We start from the raw sequence: 16,436 nt of genomic DNA, 5'->3' as shown, positions 1-16,436 counted from the left end.
AGGCTGAATCATTGTATTTAATTCACTAGTGTGACCATAAGACCATCAGATATAGGAGCAGAAGTAGGCCATTCAGCCCATCAAGTCTGCTCCACCATTCAATTATGGGCTGATCCACTTCATCCAGTCATCCCCACTCCCCTGCCTTCACCCCATACCCTTTGATACCCTGGCTAATCAAGAACCTATCTATCTCTGCCTTAAATACACCCAATGACTTGGCCTCCAGAGCCGCTCGTGGCAACAAATTCCACAGATTTACCACCCTCTGACTAAAGTAATTTCTCCGCATTTCAGTTCTAAAAGGACGTCCTTCAATCCTGAAGTTGTGCCCTCTTGTCCTAGAATCTCCTACCATGGTAAATAACTTTGCCATATCTAATCTGTTCAGGCCTTTTAACATTTGGAATGTTTCTATGAGATCCCCCCTCATTCTCCTGAACTCCAGGGAATACAGCCCAAGAAGTGCCAGACGTTCCTCATAGGGTAACCCTTTCATTCCTGGAATCATTCTCGTGAATTTTCTCTGAGCCCTCTCCAATGTCAGCCTCAACATCACATCCCGGCTCTTGTATTCTATACCTCTAGAAATTAATGCCAACATTGCATTTGCCTTCTTCATAACCTCCAGGTTGAGTCGGTTAACCTTTAGGGTAGCCTGCACAAGGACTCCCAAGTCCCTTTGCATCTCTGCATTTTGAATTCTCTCCCCATCTAAATAATAGTCTGCCCATTTATTTCTTCCACCAAAGTGCATGACCATACACTTTCCAACATTGTATTTCATTTGCCACTTCTTTGCCCATTTCCCTAAACTATCTAAGTCTCTCTGCAGGCTCTCTGTTTCCTCAACACTACCCACTCCTCCACCTATCTTCGTATCATCCGCAAATTTAGCCACAAATCCCTTAATACCGTAGTCCATATCATTGACATACATCGTAAAAAGTAATGGTCCCAACACTGACCCCTGTGGAACTCCACTGGTAACCGACAGCCAGCCAGAATAGGATCCCTTTATTCCCACTGTCTGTTTTCTGCCGACCAGCCAATGCTCCACCCATGCTACTAACTTCCCTGTAATTCCATGGGCTCTTATCTCGCTAAGTAGCCTCATGTGCGGCACCTTGTCAAAGGCCTTCTGAAAATCCAAGTACACCACGTCTACTGCATCTCCTTTGTCTACCCTGCTTGTAATTTCCTCAAAGAATTGCAGTAGGTTCGTCAGGCAGGATTTTCCTTTCAGGAAACCGTGCTGGCTTTGGCCCATTTTGTCATGTGCCTCCAGGTACGCTGTAATCTCATCCCTAACAATCAATTCCAACAACTTCCCAACCACTGATGTCAGGCTAACAGGTTTACAGTTTCCTTTCTTCAGCCTCCCACCCTTCTTAAATGGCGGAGTAACATTTGCAATTGTCCAGTCACCTGGTACAATGCAAAATCTTATCATTTCTTGAAGGATCATTGTTAACGCCTCTGCAATCTCTCCAACTACTTCCTTCAGAACCTGAAAGTGCATTCCATCAGGTCCAGGAGATTTATCCACCCTCAAACTATTAAGCTTCCTGAGCACCTCAGACATAATTTTCACTGCACAAACCTCACTTCCCTGACACTCTTGAATGTCCGGTATACTGCAGACGTCTTCCACTGTGAAGACTGATGCAAAATACACATTCAGTTCCTTTGCCATCTCTGCATCTCTCATTACAATATCTCCAGCGTCAGTTTGTATTGGTTCTATATCTACCCTCAACTCTCTTTTATCCTTTATATACTTAAAAAAAAAGCTTTTTGTATCTTCTTTGATATTAGTTGCCAGCTTCCTCTCATAATTCATCTTTTCCTTCTGAATGACCTTCTTAGTTTCCTTCTGCAAGTTTTTAAAAGCTTCCCAATCCTCTATCTTCCCACTAGCTTTGGCTTCCTTGTATGCCCTCTCTTTTGCTTTTACTTTGGCTCTGACTTCACTTGTCAGCCACGGTAGTGTCCTTCTCCCCTTTGAAAATTTCTTCTTATTTGGAATATATCTGTCTTATACTTCCCTCTTTTTTCGCAAAAACTCCAGCCATTGCTGCTCTACTGTCCTTCCTGCTAATGTCCCTTTCCAGTCAACTTTGGCCAGTTCCCCTCTCATGCCATTGTAATTTCCTTTATTCCACTGAAATACCGACACATTATATTTTCCCCCTCAAATGTCAAAGTGAACTCAATCATATTGTGATCACTGTTCCCTAAGGGTTCCTTAACCTTAAGCTCTCTTATCACCTCCGGGTCATTGCACAACACTCAATCTAGCACAGCCAAGCCCTTAGTGGGCTCAACAACAAGCTGTTCTGAAAAGCCATTCCTTAGACATTCTACAAATTCTCTCTCTTGAGTTCCAGTACTGGCCTGGTTTTCCCAATCCACTCGCATGTTAAAATCCCCAATGAGTGGGAGTGTGATCGCCTGAGTCGTGAGTGATGTTCTCCGGCGGGGCTGCTAGTGTGGATCCCCTTAATATAGAAAACCTGTGCCTGATTGTTTAGAGCGGGGTGGCTGAGGCAGGAGCAGCTCGACGTGGTCTTTGACAGATCAGGGTCAGGGTCCAGTGACATGGAGTGCAAGGCGAGTGGGGACCCTTGACTGCTGTAGCCTTCCTCCACCTTCAGTGCCTTTTTGATGTGTCATCATCTTCTGCCGTCTCCAGCGTAGGGGGCTTGCTTGGGTTGGTGTATGTCTGGAGCTTCCCCTTGACCTGACCACCATGGGTGACCCCACTGGGAGCTCAACTGCATTGCTGAATGCACGAGTGACATTCCGGTGATAAACGGACCCGTTGATGTAGGGTAGGAGGAGTTGTTTAAAAGAAAATACAGGGGAGTTCATCCTTGATTTAATTGATTCTCCAATTGCATGCTCCTCTGGATCTCAAAAAGGAGTGAAATTGACCCGTGGTGCACCAGGGGCTAGAGTTTATTTCTCCAGTAGCCTCCTGTTTCCTGCTTGTGTCCTTTCTTGGTGCCTGTGTTGCCGTGGAATGTGTTGTCCTGTCGGGGTTGTGATCTCTCTGTGAAGCCAGGCAGTGAGGAGTGGAATCTGCGCCCAGCTATTTTGACTAGGTCATCCCTCCTGTTTTCAATAAAATAATCCTGCATTCTTATTTCTTAAAACAGTCCTTGGTTTCATGACATTTAAAGTCTGTCTCGTGCTGTTAAAAGGAGATGTATCACTCAATGTGCAGCAATTTTGAAACCAACCAGACCATCTATCTGGGTAACACAACGTCCTGGCCGTGTCCATGGAGAGGAATGGACAGTCGATGTTTCAGACAGAGACCCTTCATCGGGACTGCAAAGGAAGGGGGTGGGGAGGGGGGAGGATAGAAGCCAGAATACAAAGGTAGGGGTACAGTTGGCCAGCGATAGGTGAAGCCAGGTAGGGGAGGGGTGTTGAAGTGAGAAGCTGAGCTGTGATAGGTGGAAGAGGCAAAGGGCTGACGAAGAATGAATCTGATTGGAGAGTAGACTTTAGGAGAAAGGGAAGGAGGAGGGGGGTGATGGACAGGTGAGGAGAATGAGAGAGAGAGAGAGAGAGAATGTAACCAGAATGGGGAATGGGAAAATGAGAAGGGGAGCAGGGAGAGATCGATATTCATGCCCTCAGATGGTATAAGAGGGTGACTGTCTGGGTGCTGGTGGAGAGCAAGGTCTTTGTCATGGATATGGCTACTTTTTGAAACGGTGTGCTATTATCATCTCAGGGGCCAGACCAGGCAATGTTTTGTCTCTTATCCTAAAAGTCCAACAGTGCACTGCTTTCCCTCAAATAGCACCAAAGCAGGTGAAATGAGCTTGGACTCTGGCAAGGGTCTGAGGGGGAAGTGTCTCCCAGACACTAAAAATGCACTTTAAACCCCTCAGCCACTTCCCACTGCTTTTTTTTCCACCCCTTCCTAGGATTAATGATTGTGTCAACGTCAGTGTCCTAAATTTGATTTGGGATATGTAAATGTAGCCATAATAAAATTAGCAAAGCAATGCTTCACATTGCGTGTCTAAAGCTGAAAATGGCTCCAGACTGACTTGTCCTTTGCTGAGTTGAGAGGGCGGCAGCTCTTCACCTTGTTTACCGACGTTTCCATTCTGTTGCCGAGGGCGGCTTTATAAAGTAGAGGTGGCAGCTCGAGTGGTGAGGATGATTCCCTCTGGAGTCACGTGGCTGCAGCTAAGGATCTGATGGTGCTGTTGTAGACTGCGGAGCAACTGAACTCTGGGTCACCTCGAGAGCAGGTCACATCACTGGCTGTGGCCCCTCCAGACAAGGATTTTGGGTGTGTTGACATCAGAGGCCACAATTTGTATGTTTAAAAGCACAAACATTCCTGCCTCCTTGTCACACTCTGGATCTCCGAACAACGTGGGATGTAACTCACCATTGATCTGAGGTAATCTAGATCAGAGTGTGCCCATGCATTTGACTGGGCCGTGTAACGGTGAACACTACACTTATCCTTGAATGTAGAATTTCCATGTAAATAGCTATTCACTAAAAAGTGCTCTGAATCGTCTCTGCACAGGAGGACAGTGGTTCCACGTGCTAATTGATGGTTGTGTTAATTTTTGATGTGTTCTCTATCCCACTGTGATGTATAATTTTTTAATTATAATGTTAAAGGATGTTGGAATTCTTTGTTTCCCTCCTCCGTCTTCCCTCCTCCCTCCTACCCCCTCTCCTCCTCCCCCTCTCCTCCCCTCCCCCTTCTCCCCTCCCCCTTCTCCCCTCCCCCTTCTCCCCTCCCCCTTCTCCCCTCCCCCTTTCTCCTCTCCCTCCCCCCTTCTCCTCTCCCTCCCCCCTTCTCTTCTCCCTCCCCCCTTCTCTTCTCCCTCCCCCCTTCTCTTCTCCCTCCCCCCTTCTCTTCTCCCTCCCCCCTTCTCTTCTCCCTCCCCCCTTCTCTTCTCCCTCCCCCTTCTCTTCTCCCTCCTCCTCTCCACCCTCCTCCCCTCCCCCTTCTTCCCTCCCCTCCATCCTCCCTCTCTCCCCTGCCCCCTCTCCCTCAATGAAACGATCAACGGAAAGTTGAAGTCAGAGGGACAGAGAGAAGGGAACATTTAGAAATGTCAGCCTGTCTTATCATTTACATTTTAAACGCTGCAATAGTGGGTTCTTGCTCGCAGGATGATTGCTGGTTGCCTGAAATACTGTGACCGGGTGCTTTCTCTATACTAGTCTGGGCATGGCTCCTTGGCCATGTTCTTAGCTGATGAGTCATTTCTGCCACTGGCCCAGTGTCTAATGAGTTGTTTGAGAGCAGGAAAATGGAAACTATGGAGGATATTGGATCTGTCATGGATATAAAATTACTCTAGAGTGAAAATTGAATCAAAGTAGTATGACACAAGTGCGGTAGGGTTGCTGAAGTAATGGTGAAGAGGTTGAAGTTGGATGTTTAGGCCAGGAAAGGAAGCTCTCCCAAGGGAGCAAGGTCAATGACTGCCTTGGCGGTGATTGGTCTGATGTTCCTATTGGCTGGGCTTTGCTCCTCAGGCCGGTGGTAGAACCTGGAGGTGGGTGGTGTTCAATATGGATCTGAGAACATAAATGGAGTTGTAATGTTCACGGGCGCACAGACTTGATGGGCCGAACGGATTACTTGTGCTCTGTTTCTGTCTCTGTGCAGTGCAGATTGTGATCCAGCCGGTTAGGTCCGAGGTCTCACGTTCATCTTCTGCAGTCTTCGTTTGCCGTGCACTAAATCCGGTGAATTCCCTTTCCCACTATCCAGGGACCGTCAGCAGCCAGTACTTGTGGGTGGGAGCATGATTGTTTTCCCTTACTTACCCAGCTGTTAATCACAAGACATTAAGACATAGGAGCAGAATTAGGCCATTGGAGTCTGCTCCACCATTCGTGGCTGATTTATTATCCCTCTCAGCCCCATTCTCCTGTCTTCTCCCTGTAATCTTTGATGCCCTGATGAATCAAGAACATTCAGCCTCCACATTAAATATCCCCAATGACTTGGCCTGCACACCCATCCATGACAATGAATTCCACAGATTCACCACCCTCTGGCTAAAGAAATTCCTCCTCATCTCTGCTGTAAATGGACATCCCTCAATTCTGAGGCTGTGCCCCTCTGGTCAATAGGAAACATGCTCTGCACATCCACTCTGTCCAAGCCTTTCAACATTCGATAGATTTCAATGCGAGCTCCCCTTATTCTTCTGAACTTCAGTGAGTATACGCCCAGACATTCGAGCGCTCCTCGTATGTGAATCTTTTGAAATCCTGGGATCATTCTTGCGAGCCTCCTCTGGACCCACTCCAAATCCTGCATTTCCTTTCATCAGATAAGGAGCCCAGAACGCTGAGAATACTCCCAAGTGCACTCTGACTAATGCCTTATAACGCCTCAGCATTACATCCTTACTTTTGTGTTCTAGTCCATTGTCTTCCTTACCACTGACTCAACTGCAAGTGAACCTTTAAGGAATCCTGCGCGAGGACACCGAGTTCCTTTGCACCTCTGATTTTTTTTAAAACCTTGTCCGCATTTAGAAAATGGTCCATGCCTTTATTCTTTCTACCAAAGTGTTTGTCCATGCACGTCCCTACACGACATTTCATCTGCCACTTCTTTTCCCATTCTCCCAACCTGTCTTAAGTCCTTTTGTAGACATCCTGCTTCCTCAACACCACCTGTCCCTCCACCTATCTTCATATCATCGGCAAACTTTGCCATAAAACCATAATTCCCTTCATCCAAATCGTTGACATATGACCCAGGTTCATTTGCTGCTGCTGTCTGTACGTTCTCCCTGTGACCTCATGGGTTTCTTCCGACTGCTCCAGTTTTCTTGGAAAGTTAATTGGGTCATTGTAAATTGTCTCGTGATTAGGCTAGGGTTAAATTGGGGGTTGCTCAGTGGCATGGATCGAGGGGCCGGAAATAACTTTCTTGCACCGTATCTTAATAAAAAATTAACAAAATAATCTGAAGTGAATTGGCCCCAACACTGACCCCTGCGAAACACCACTCGTCACCATCAGCCAACCAGAAAGGCCTCCTTTATTCTCACTCTTTGCCTCGTGCCAGTCTGCCAATCTCCTATCCATGCTTGTATCTTTCCTGTAATACCATGGGCTCTTGTCCAGCAGCCCCATGTGCGGCACCTTGACAAAGGCCTTCTGAAAATCCAAGTAAACCACATCCACTGACATTCCTTTGTCTAACCTGCCTGTTATTCCCACAAGGATTCCAACAGATTTGTCAGGCAAGATTTCTCCTTTGGAGAACCATACTGACTTTGGCCTATTTTATCATGTGCCTCCAAGCACTTTGAAACCTCATCCTTAATAATAGATTCCAACCACTGAAGTCAGGCTAACCGGTCTATAATTTACTTTCTTCTGCCTCCCTCCCTTCTTGAAGAGGGGAGTGACATTTACAATTTTCCAGTCCTCTGGAACCATTCCAGAATCGAGTGTTTCTTGAAAGAACATTGCTAATGCCTCCACAATCTCTTCTCTTTCAGAGCCCTAGCATGCAGTCCATCTCGTCCAGGTGACTTGCCTATCTTCAGATCTTTCAGTTTCCCAAACAGCTCCTCCATAGGAATAGCAACGACACTTACTTCTGTTCCCTGACATTCGCATTCCTGGCATGCTGCTGGTGTCTTCCACAGTGAAGACTGATGCAAAATACTTTTTGTCTGCCATTGCTTTGTTTCCCCATTACTACCTCTCCAGTGTCATTTTCCATCGGTCGGATATATCCATTCTCGCCTCTCTTTTACACTTTATCTGAAAGACCTTTGGTATCCTCTTTGATATTATTAGCTAGCTTCCCTTCATATTTTATCCTTTTCTCTCATTATGCCTTTTTTAGTTGCTTCTGTTTTTAAAAACTTTCTAATCTTCTACCTTTCCAATAATTTTTGACTGTGCCCTCTCTGTTGGTTTTCTTGTGTGACAGGGTGGAGATACGTCTCTACCAAAGGAGGTGTAAGGCACAGGCCAGCTTTGGACAAGGTGTAGTACCTGCTTAGCTCCCCCCTCCCCCCCCCCCCGAACACGGTCACGTGAAGCCATGGGCGCAGGCGGTGGATATGCAGCAGGTGCACATCACAAGCGCTCGTTACGTGACCACTGATACCAGGCAGACAATCTAAAGAGTATTAGTAATGGCTGGGCTCACTGACTGCAATTTTGCCCTGTCATCTCTCTTGCCTGTCCCTCCTCCCAGTCTCACTACACACTGCATTTAGTTGCATACCAATTGCCTCATCTTTAGCCCTACCACCCTGGTTCTCATCCCCTTGCCAAATTAGTTTAAGCCCTCTCCCACAGCTCTAGCGAGAATATTGGTTCCCTCAAGTTCAGGTGCAACTTGTCCTTTTTGTACAGGTCACGCCTTCCCCAGTGATCCAGAAATCTGAAACTCTGCCCTTTGCACCAATTCTTCAGCCGTACAATTACCTATTCTTACCCTCACTGGCATGTGGTACAGGCAGCGATCCAGGGATTACCACCCTGGAGGTCCTGCTTTTCAGCTTCCTGCCTAACTCCCTATATTCTCTCCTCAGGATCTCTTCCCTTTTCCTACCTACGTCGTTGGTACCAATATGTACCTCAACTTCTAGCTGTTCACTCTCCTCCCCGTTTTTTTAATTACCTTGAGCCCATCCCAGTGTGTACAAATTATAAATCAGTCCAGGAACTGATATATATTTGTGAGGTGGCAGGGAACTTGCAGTGTGTTGCCTCCTTTATGCTGTATCTTGGAGGGACCAAGCCCCACTGTGGTTGTAATTGAAGCACAGAATCAGAGCTGTATTTATTATCAGTGAGAATGTCACAAAGTCTGGTTTGTGACGGCAGTACAGTGCAATACATAAAACGTATGATAAATTATAATAAGGAGTATATACAATTAAATAACTAGTGCAAAAAAAGAGGAAAAACAGTGAGGTAGTGTTCATGGTTCATGGTCCGTTCAGAAATCTGATGGTGGAGGGGATGAAGCTGTTCTTGAAACGTTGACTTTGTGTCTTCAGGCTTCGTAATGGTAGTAATGAGAAGAGGGCATGTCCTGGGTGGGTGGGTGGGGGTGTCCTTTACGATGCAGCCTTTCTGAGGTGTCGCCTGTTGAAGATGTCGTTGATGCTGGGGAGGTCAGTGTCCGTGATGGAGCTGGCTGAGTTTACAACTCTCTGCAGCGTTTTCTGATCCTTCGTGCCAGACGGCGATGCTGCCTGTTAAGAGTGCTGTCTGCGGTACATCCGTAGACGTTTGTGGCGAGTCTTCGGTGATGGGCTACTCCAGTTATAAATTTTGGGTCTAAAGCATGCAAAGCAATGAACATCCTTCCTTCAGCTTCCAGTCACTGGAAGATATTGAGTGACAAGGGAACAGTGTGTGTGTTGTCCACGAGCATTAACAGTGGCCAACGTTTAGGCAGTCTGAACAGATACATCAGAGAGAAACACGGCCACTTTAACCAGAACCTGTTTCCTCTCTGATAGATGGTGACCAGAACAAAGAAGATCTTTGTGGGAGGGTTGTCTGTGAACACCACAGTGGAGGATGTCAAGCAATATTTCGACCAGTTTGGAAAGGTGAGTGTAACGTGAGCCCGACAGCTGCTTGCATTCATTATTTTGTGTTCGGATCCATCCTCGAATCTGGGTCACTGGTTTTTTCTCGCTGCAGATTTTTCCAGGTTAAGCATGAAGTCCTCTGCAATTCTCCCCACCCCCCCAGAATAAGGTGAGAAGAAAGGGGTTCTCGGTGCTTGTCTTCTAGTCTTGTTAACCGAGCAGCTGCATTCGGGGCCGCTGCTCCCCCCCCCTCACAACGCCTCCACTCTCAACTCACACCCTCCTTCCCAGCATTCCCCAGTTGGTGCCACCGTCACTATGGCGATGAGATGAGAGGAGCAGTCACACACAGGTTCTATTGTCTGGACCTCAATTCAGCACTGGCATGCAAGCCACTCAGAAGTGACAGGCGAATAGGCGAGCTCTCCAGCACTCTCTCCGGGGGATTGCGAGACTAATGGGCACGAGGAGAATTGCTGCCACTCAGAGTTACCTTCAACTGTCTGGGATGACTGTCCAGCCCAAGCCGCCTCCCGCCGTCCCTTCGCCATTGGTCAGCTGCCCCACGGTTTATTAATCTCCTCTGTTTCCATGGCTCCCCGGACAGCTTTAGGAAACAAATTAGGAGCTCTGAGCACTTACCAGTTGGCCAATGGGAGCGTGAGGATCATCAGATTTAACGACGGATTGCTGGGTTCTTTTGTGTTGTTCCAAGAGCTAATAAAAGGAATTGCAAATCCCTTTGTCAGATTAAAGTTTCAGGATCCCCTTTCTACTGAGGCCCTGTCGTGGAGCTGATCAGAAACTTATTTCAGCAAGGTTTAGATTTGAAATAAAGAACTTTATGCTCAAAATAAATGAAACAAGTCTAGCTCCTGTTCAGCAGTGACATTTAAATTCACGAATGATTTTTCCCCAGAATTTTGCAGCCCAAATGTTAATGGAGTACCCTCTTTTGTATCTCTGGTGCTCTTGAGTGTTAGTAGAAGTATTGGCAACCTTTGTCCAGCGGAGGGAATGACAATGGCTGACAGAGTAGTTGTAGGTACAGTCAGAAGGAATGTGAGTGCGGGAGTGGCTGTAGGTGGTGGCAGCGAATGCCCGTGACTGAGGGGGTGGTTTTGTGTGCAGGCAAGGGAATGCTTGGAGGTACGGCCAGGGCTTTCGAGGGAGTGCTTGATAAAGGTTTTATGCAGAGTGTTTTGGAGGGTAGGGGCCAACGGTTGAAGGACTAAGCTTAGTAACTAACGAATGGCTCTGGGAAAGAAGCACAGACCCTCATTTGGAACATGCTTGTGGATGGCCTGTGGAGATTGTCCAGCTGAGTGTAACAAAATGATTTGCAAGCAGAGTTTGGCAAGGGTTTGAGTGTGAACTTGTAGGCCAGCGGAGATAAAGCTGCCTTCTGCGCCGTATTGAATTTGTTATACCCTCTTGCACTAATCCTTGCTGAACTTGGGACAATCCAGTAGATGACCCTGATGAACTTCACTGCTGGATTGGGGACCGGGCAGTCAAGGCCTGCCTCCTTTCACCGAACAGTGAGACACCAGGCTTTTCCCGAGGTCCCCGGGCTGCTCCTGGGCCAGGTAGTGTGCTAAATGGCTTGAAGGTTATGTGTCCCACCATGGATGTTTGTGGTCAGAAAATCTGGATGAGCCGTCTACTAGGAGGGTGATCTATCCTTCTGGATGGTGTGTCAGTCTCTTGACGTCCACATTGGCACTGCTGATGGGAGAGTCCTGTAGCTGGTGGTGGAGTCCATGGCTTGCTCTAACACATAGTATAACTGTTTGGAATCGGTCTCAGATTGGTTGTGTCCAGCTTCTGTGTCCCAGATGTTAACTGCCTGCAGTAAGCTCTTCCTGCCTCTGGGGGCATCTCAGATGCCCGCTGATCCAGACAGTGAGGACGATCTGCCCAGCTTGCGCAGCCTCGTCTCACTTTCAGTGGGCTGGTTTCTTGGAAGGCAAGTCTCCTGCGAGGAGAGATAGAATTGGCTCTTAACTTGCAGGTTTCTTGGAGGGCTTAACATAACGGATACAAGGAGGATATTTCCTCTAGCTGAGTCTAAAACAAGGGGGTTACAGATTCAAAATTAGTTGTAGGCGAGATGGAACTGAATAGAGGTGAGATTTCTTCACTCTCGGTCCACGCTATGGAATGAATTCTGTACCCTGGAGGTCTGTGGAAGCTCGGCCATTGATCAAAGTCGACGTTGTTAACGTTTGTATAATGGAGGAGTTGAGGGATGTGGGGATAGGAAGGAAGTAGGTCTGGTCAATGTATGGCCTGTGCCTGCCCCCAGGGTTCACTCTTTGTCCAGAGGAGATAAAGTAATGACAGTGAAGACTTGTAGAGCAGTAATGTCAAGGTATGGTGGGAAATGCTATTTGTCAGGTAGGTGAGAGTTATCTATTCTTCGCATTTCTGGTCTCCATGTGGTGTCACATCCCAGACAGTGTGTCCAAGTGGGAACTTACTTGAGTGAGGGGCAGGTTTAGATCAAATGGAACCCTGCCCACCATAGCCAGATACCCAACTGGAACTCCCTGACCCTAAATTTACCCAAATGGGAGCGCCCCGGTCCCTTTTTGAATTTTCCTCCATCAAATACTTCCCCTTCAGAAGTGGAGAGAGTTCACGATAAACAGCGGCTCCTGTGCAGTTGCAATTCCTGTTTCGGCTGATGTGGAATCCATTCCCCCTCCCCCTTCCCCACCCTTTGTGACGGTTTCCACAGCAACCGGACTTGGAGGCAGCCCGGTATAGCTGCTTCTTGTAGAATCATCGTCTAGGTGATGTACTGGAGGGCAATGATCTAGTCCTAGAAATAATTTCACTTCTAGTTCCTAGTCTGTGGGCCTTGAGTTTTAGTCTCATAGTCTCTGGAAGAAACTTTAATTCTAGTTTTAGTTTAGTCTTTATTCACAGATAACTAGTGACATTTTAGTTTTAGTCTTGGTTAGAATTTCAGTCAAAATGTTGTTTGCTGCTTTCCTTACTCTCATTCATTCTAGACTTTTCAGGAGTGCTTTAAAATTGTTTCCAAAAAAAAAAAATATTTGACTTTTCACAACGAACAAGAAAAGCTGAGAGATAATCAAACTGCGGTGTGCTTGAGAACTAAGGGGAAGAATCCTGGTGTCCATAGCAAACATCGTAAGTGTGTTCTTGTGCGTGTGTTTATAATTTCAATAGAAATAGCGACTGATGCCACTTTACTGTAAAATCTGGTATATAAGTCGCTTCCCTCTGGGTGTCTGAACTTTTAAGAAAAAAACCATTTTTTTTTGATTGATCCTTCTTGTCTTTTGACAAACTCTTCTGTACATGTGACTGAGGCCTGCTCATTTTGCAAGCAGTACATGGTGTGAGGGAATCTGTGGCCCAGATGGCAGGCTTGGAAAGGAAAACTTGAAACTTGTTCCCTTGCCAGGGTAGGTAAGTACTGTGGGCTTTCAGTACAGCAGTGGGAGGGGATACATCCTGGGGAGACAACAAATCCTCATAAGATGGCTTGCACACTGAATTTTATGGTATTTTATCCTGTCTGCATTTCTCAGCTTCCACTTTGATTTTGGAAGCTGATCATTCTTTTGAATCTCACAAAGAATTTAAATTCAAACTCCTAATCTTTAGTTTTAATCCTCAAAAGAAACGCAGTTCTCTCTGATCTTGGTCACATTTGCTTGCTCAATGAAGGCCCGACGTGGAGCCTGACTGGTGGCAGAAGGGGTGGGAGGTAGATGTTTTGGCTGCAGTGACAGGCTCAGTTTAGAAGGATACCGAGAGGGAGGGGCTGGGCCAAGCAACTGTGTTCTAACATTGGGGAAAGATTTGTGAGAAGCTTAAATTTTCCCCATACGTAGCAATAATTCAAGACCTGGTTCTTGTGTGTTGAAGTGAGGGTGCTGTACTCCTCTACTGTTTAATCAGAGCCAAAATGAAACAAATCCCAAAGCTTTGCTTTCTGTCTCAGGGTCGTTCAAGTCTTTAACCTTGCTGTGAACAATGGGGATGTACCCTGTGCCCCACAGTTCTCCTCCTCCCTGCACAAAATTTGCATGGTCCCACAGTGTGTGGTGTTTGCCATTGCATGAAATGGAGACCTGAGGGTTTGTGTAGAGGGAAGCCTTGCATTGCCAGTGTGATGTGGGTTGTTATTTGGGATATCCAAGACTTAGATAGGGTCTCAGTAAGAACCTTTTTGACTTGGAGGGTTACAATCTGAAACAGAGTGCCCCAGTAGGTAGTAGTGGCAGCGGTGGCTAGTCTCATGACGCTTAACTGGTATCTAGGTTAGTCCAAGGCAGAGAAAGCTCCAAACCCAGTGTTGGTAAAAGATCAGTGCAGATAGATACTTGATGGCTCAAGGGCATGATGGCTTTGGTGCGATATGGCAGCAAGGGATGTAGTTTACACCTTATTCTGAGAGCAGCCTGGTTCGTTAAAAGAAAGCTTAGAAAGTGGAAAGGCAGAAAAGATTCAGAATTCAGGTTCTCGGACTGGAGGGCTTGATTTGAGAATCGGGATTGTTTTCTGTAGAGGGAGGAAGGCTGAAGAGCTGACCTTGTGGGTCTTTATGAAATCCAGAGGGCATTGATAAGGTGGATGGTCAGTCTTTTTTACCTTGGCTGGGTGAGCCAGAAGTTACAGAGGGCATGCATTTAAGGTGAGATTGGAGCGACTTAAAAGTGACCTGAGGGGTGACTTTTATTACATAGCCAGTGGTAAATGTGCGGAATGAGTTGCCAGAAGTGGTTGAGGCCAGTACAATCACAATATTAAAACAGGTACGTGCATACGAAAGGTTTGGAGGGATGTGGGCCAGACACAGGCCAATGGGACTAGCTCAGGAAGGCGCTTTGGTCGGCATGGACCAGATAGGCTGAAGCGCCTGATTTTTGTCGTGTATTAATCGGATTCTGAATGGTGAGCCCTGCAAATTGGCAGAGTATTGGCGGACTCCAGTTTAAATATAGTTTCTATTTGTGTTCTAATTTGGTTCACTCATAAACTGTTGAAAGCTTTGTGGTATCTTCTGGGTTTTAATTTCACTTCTGGCAGAAGTGACATGGGTGTAAGTCACTACTGAATTTCCAGCGACACGTTACAGGTCGACGAGGTTCGGATAAACTTGTGCTGAGACCATTGCCGTGTGGGGAAACACTGAGACCAATTCAGAGCATTTGGGACTCCAGAATTGGGTAAAGGTTGACCCTGACTAAAAGGGATGACTGAAAGCTTGGGTGAAGATGGTCTTTAAAGGGGAAAGCTGAGAGAAATGAGGAGAGCATCCCTTTTTTGTTCATTTAAGACAGAAATGAGAATTTTTTGTTTCTCAGAAGGTCACAAGTCTTTGGAACTCTTCTTGAAGGGCTGTGGAAGCAGATGGGGTTGTTGAGTTGAGGTGCTGATTGAATCAGCCATCGAAGTGGCAGAACAGGCTCAAGAGACCTAGTCCTCCTAATTGATCATGGCTGAAAAGGGGGGAGAGTTTGCAGCAGGAGCTGGTGACTCTGCCCTATATTCATGTTCAGCTGGGCTTATGTCTCAAAGGGAGAAAGTGGAACTTACTACGAGGTTCCTGGAAAGCTCCAAATCCACCACCGCCCCACAGAGTGAGCTTGCAAAATGGCCACCTCTAGGAAGGAGGTGGGGGGAGTGTGTTGTGCAGGACGGTATTGCTGCTGAGGCCGGAGGGGGAAGGCAACTGTTCCGGTGTCTGATGTGTTTCAAACCAAGTACTTGCCAGCTGCGGGACAAACACAACAGGAGAATAAAGTAGGTTGGTTCCACTGGGCAAGATGCAGCCACCTATTGAGAGCTTGGCTGAGGTAATTAGGATTTAGCGATTGGTGGAGGGGGCTGGCAGAGAAGTAACAATGGTGAGTGTATTTTCAAAATAATTGGTTTTGAAGGGTTTTGGGATATTCCTTAGAATGCATTAAGACCTTGTTTCTGTCTTCCATCTCCCGGAGTGTTACAGGGACTATTATCCCTGGTGCCTGTGTCATTGTGTGCTGGTGTGGGTCAATCTGATGTTGCTGCTCCTCTTGTGAAGAGCACTGCTCAACTTTCCACACTTCCACAACAGTGGGTAATAAATCTGCCTCTTCAGTGAGTTTTGCTTCAAGATCCATTTCATTAAACTGCTCTGTATTTTTTTCTTTTGAAAATTTTCTTTATCCATTAAATTCCACCCCCCCCCGCCCCCGAGTTCTGTAATCTCTGCTTTGGGGGTCTCTGGCTTCTTGTTTTGAACGTGACATTTGCGCGCAGGATTTTCCCGTTGTTCTTGCTGCTTACCGAGGTGAGCTTCACCATGCACTGTGTCCGTGGAGGCAAAGTCAGACCCCTATTTCCAAGAAGCTCAGTAATGCAGTGACTTGTGAGGTGAGCAGGGTGAGGGAAGCCTGGGTGATGTAGACATTTGAGTGGACAGCCTTTACCTGCACACCCCAAATGTATGGTATGTCCGTGGAGGAATGCTTCCCTCAGGCACATTCCAGGCTGCAGGAGGACACGCTGAGGGACCGCAGAAGCTTGGTGCGGCCACCCTCAGAGTTTGGTGGACCACAGTGCAGAGTTCTTCTACTCCTGGAGAGGAAGGGGCCGGGTTGGGCCAGGAAGCCCCTCAATTAGCATTTAGAGGCGTTTGGTCAGGTACCCGTGGAGAATTCAGGGATGTGGACATGTAGATGTGCCGTTTAAATTAGCATAGACATAGTGGGCTGAATGGCCTTCTGCAGTTCTGTGTTATGTTCTATTTCTGATCATCCTTCACTTAAATCATGGCTCATCTCTGAGTTCAGTGCCCCTTTCAGCTCACGTCATCTTCCGGGA

The 16,436-nt window shown here is 46.9% G+C and overlaps 1 protein-coding gene across 5 annotated transcripts in view; it reads left to right on the top strand.

Annotated features, from left to right (window-relative positions):
• The window catches only part of LOC140190683 (RNA-binding protein Musashi homolog 1-like), a 206,015-nt gene that overhangs the window by 91,920 nt on the left and 97,659 nt on the right, over positions 1-16,436 (top strand). For 4 of the 5 annotated variants that reach the window (XM_072247471.1, XM_072247470.1, XM_072247473.1 and 1 more), the window contains one exon: positions 9,513-9,605. The exons of the other annotated variant lie outside the window; for it this stretch is intronic. In XM_072247471.1, the coding sequence (XP_072103572.1) occupies positions 9,513-9,605 (93 nt within the window). The remainder of the gene's footprint in view (positions 1-9,512; positions 9,606-16,436) is intronic. 5 annotated transcript variants of the gene reach the window in all.

The sequence above is a fragment of the Mobula birostris genome, chromosome 31 (genome assembly GCF_030028105.1).
Source record: "Mobula birostris isolate sMobBir1 chromosome 31, sMobBir1.hap1, whole genome shotgun sequence".
In the NCBI taxonomy this organism is placed as follows: domain Eukaryota; kingdom Metazoa; phylum Chordata; class Chondrichthyes; order Myliobatiformes; family Myliobatidae; genus Mobula; species Mobula birostris.
This window is presented reverse-complemented; position numbering and strand designations above follow the sequence as displayed.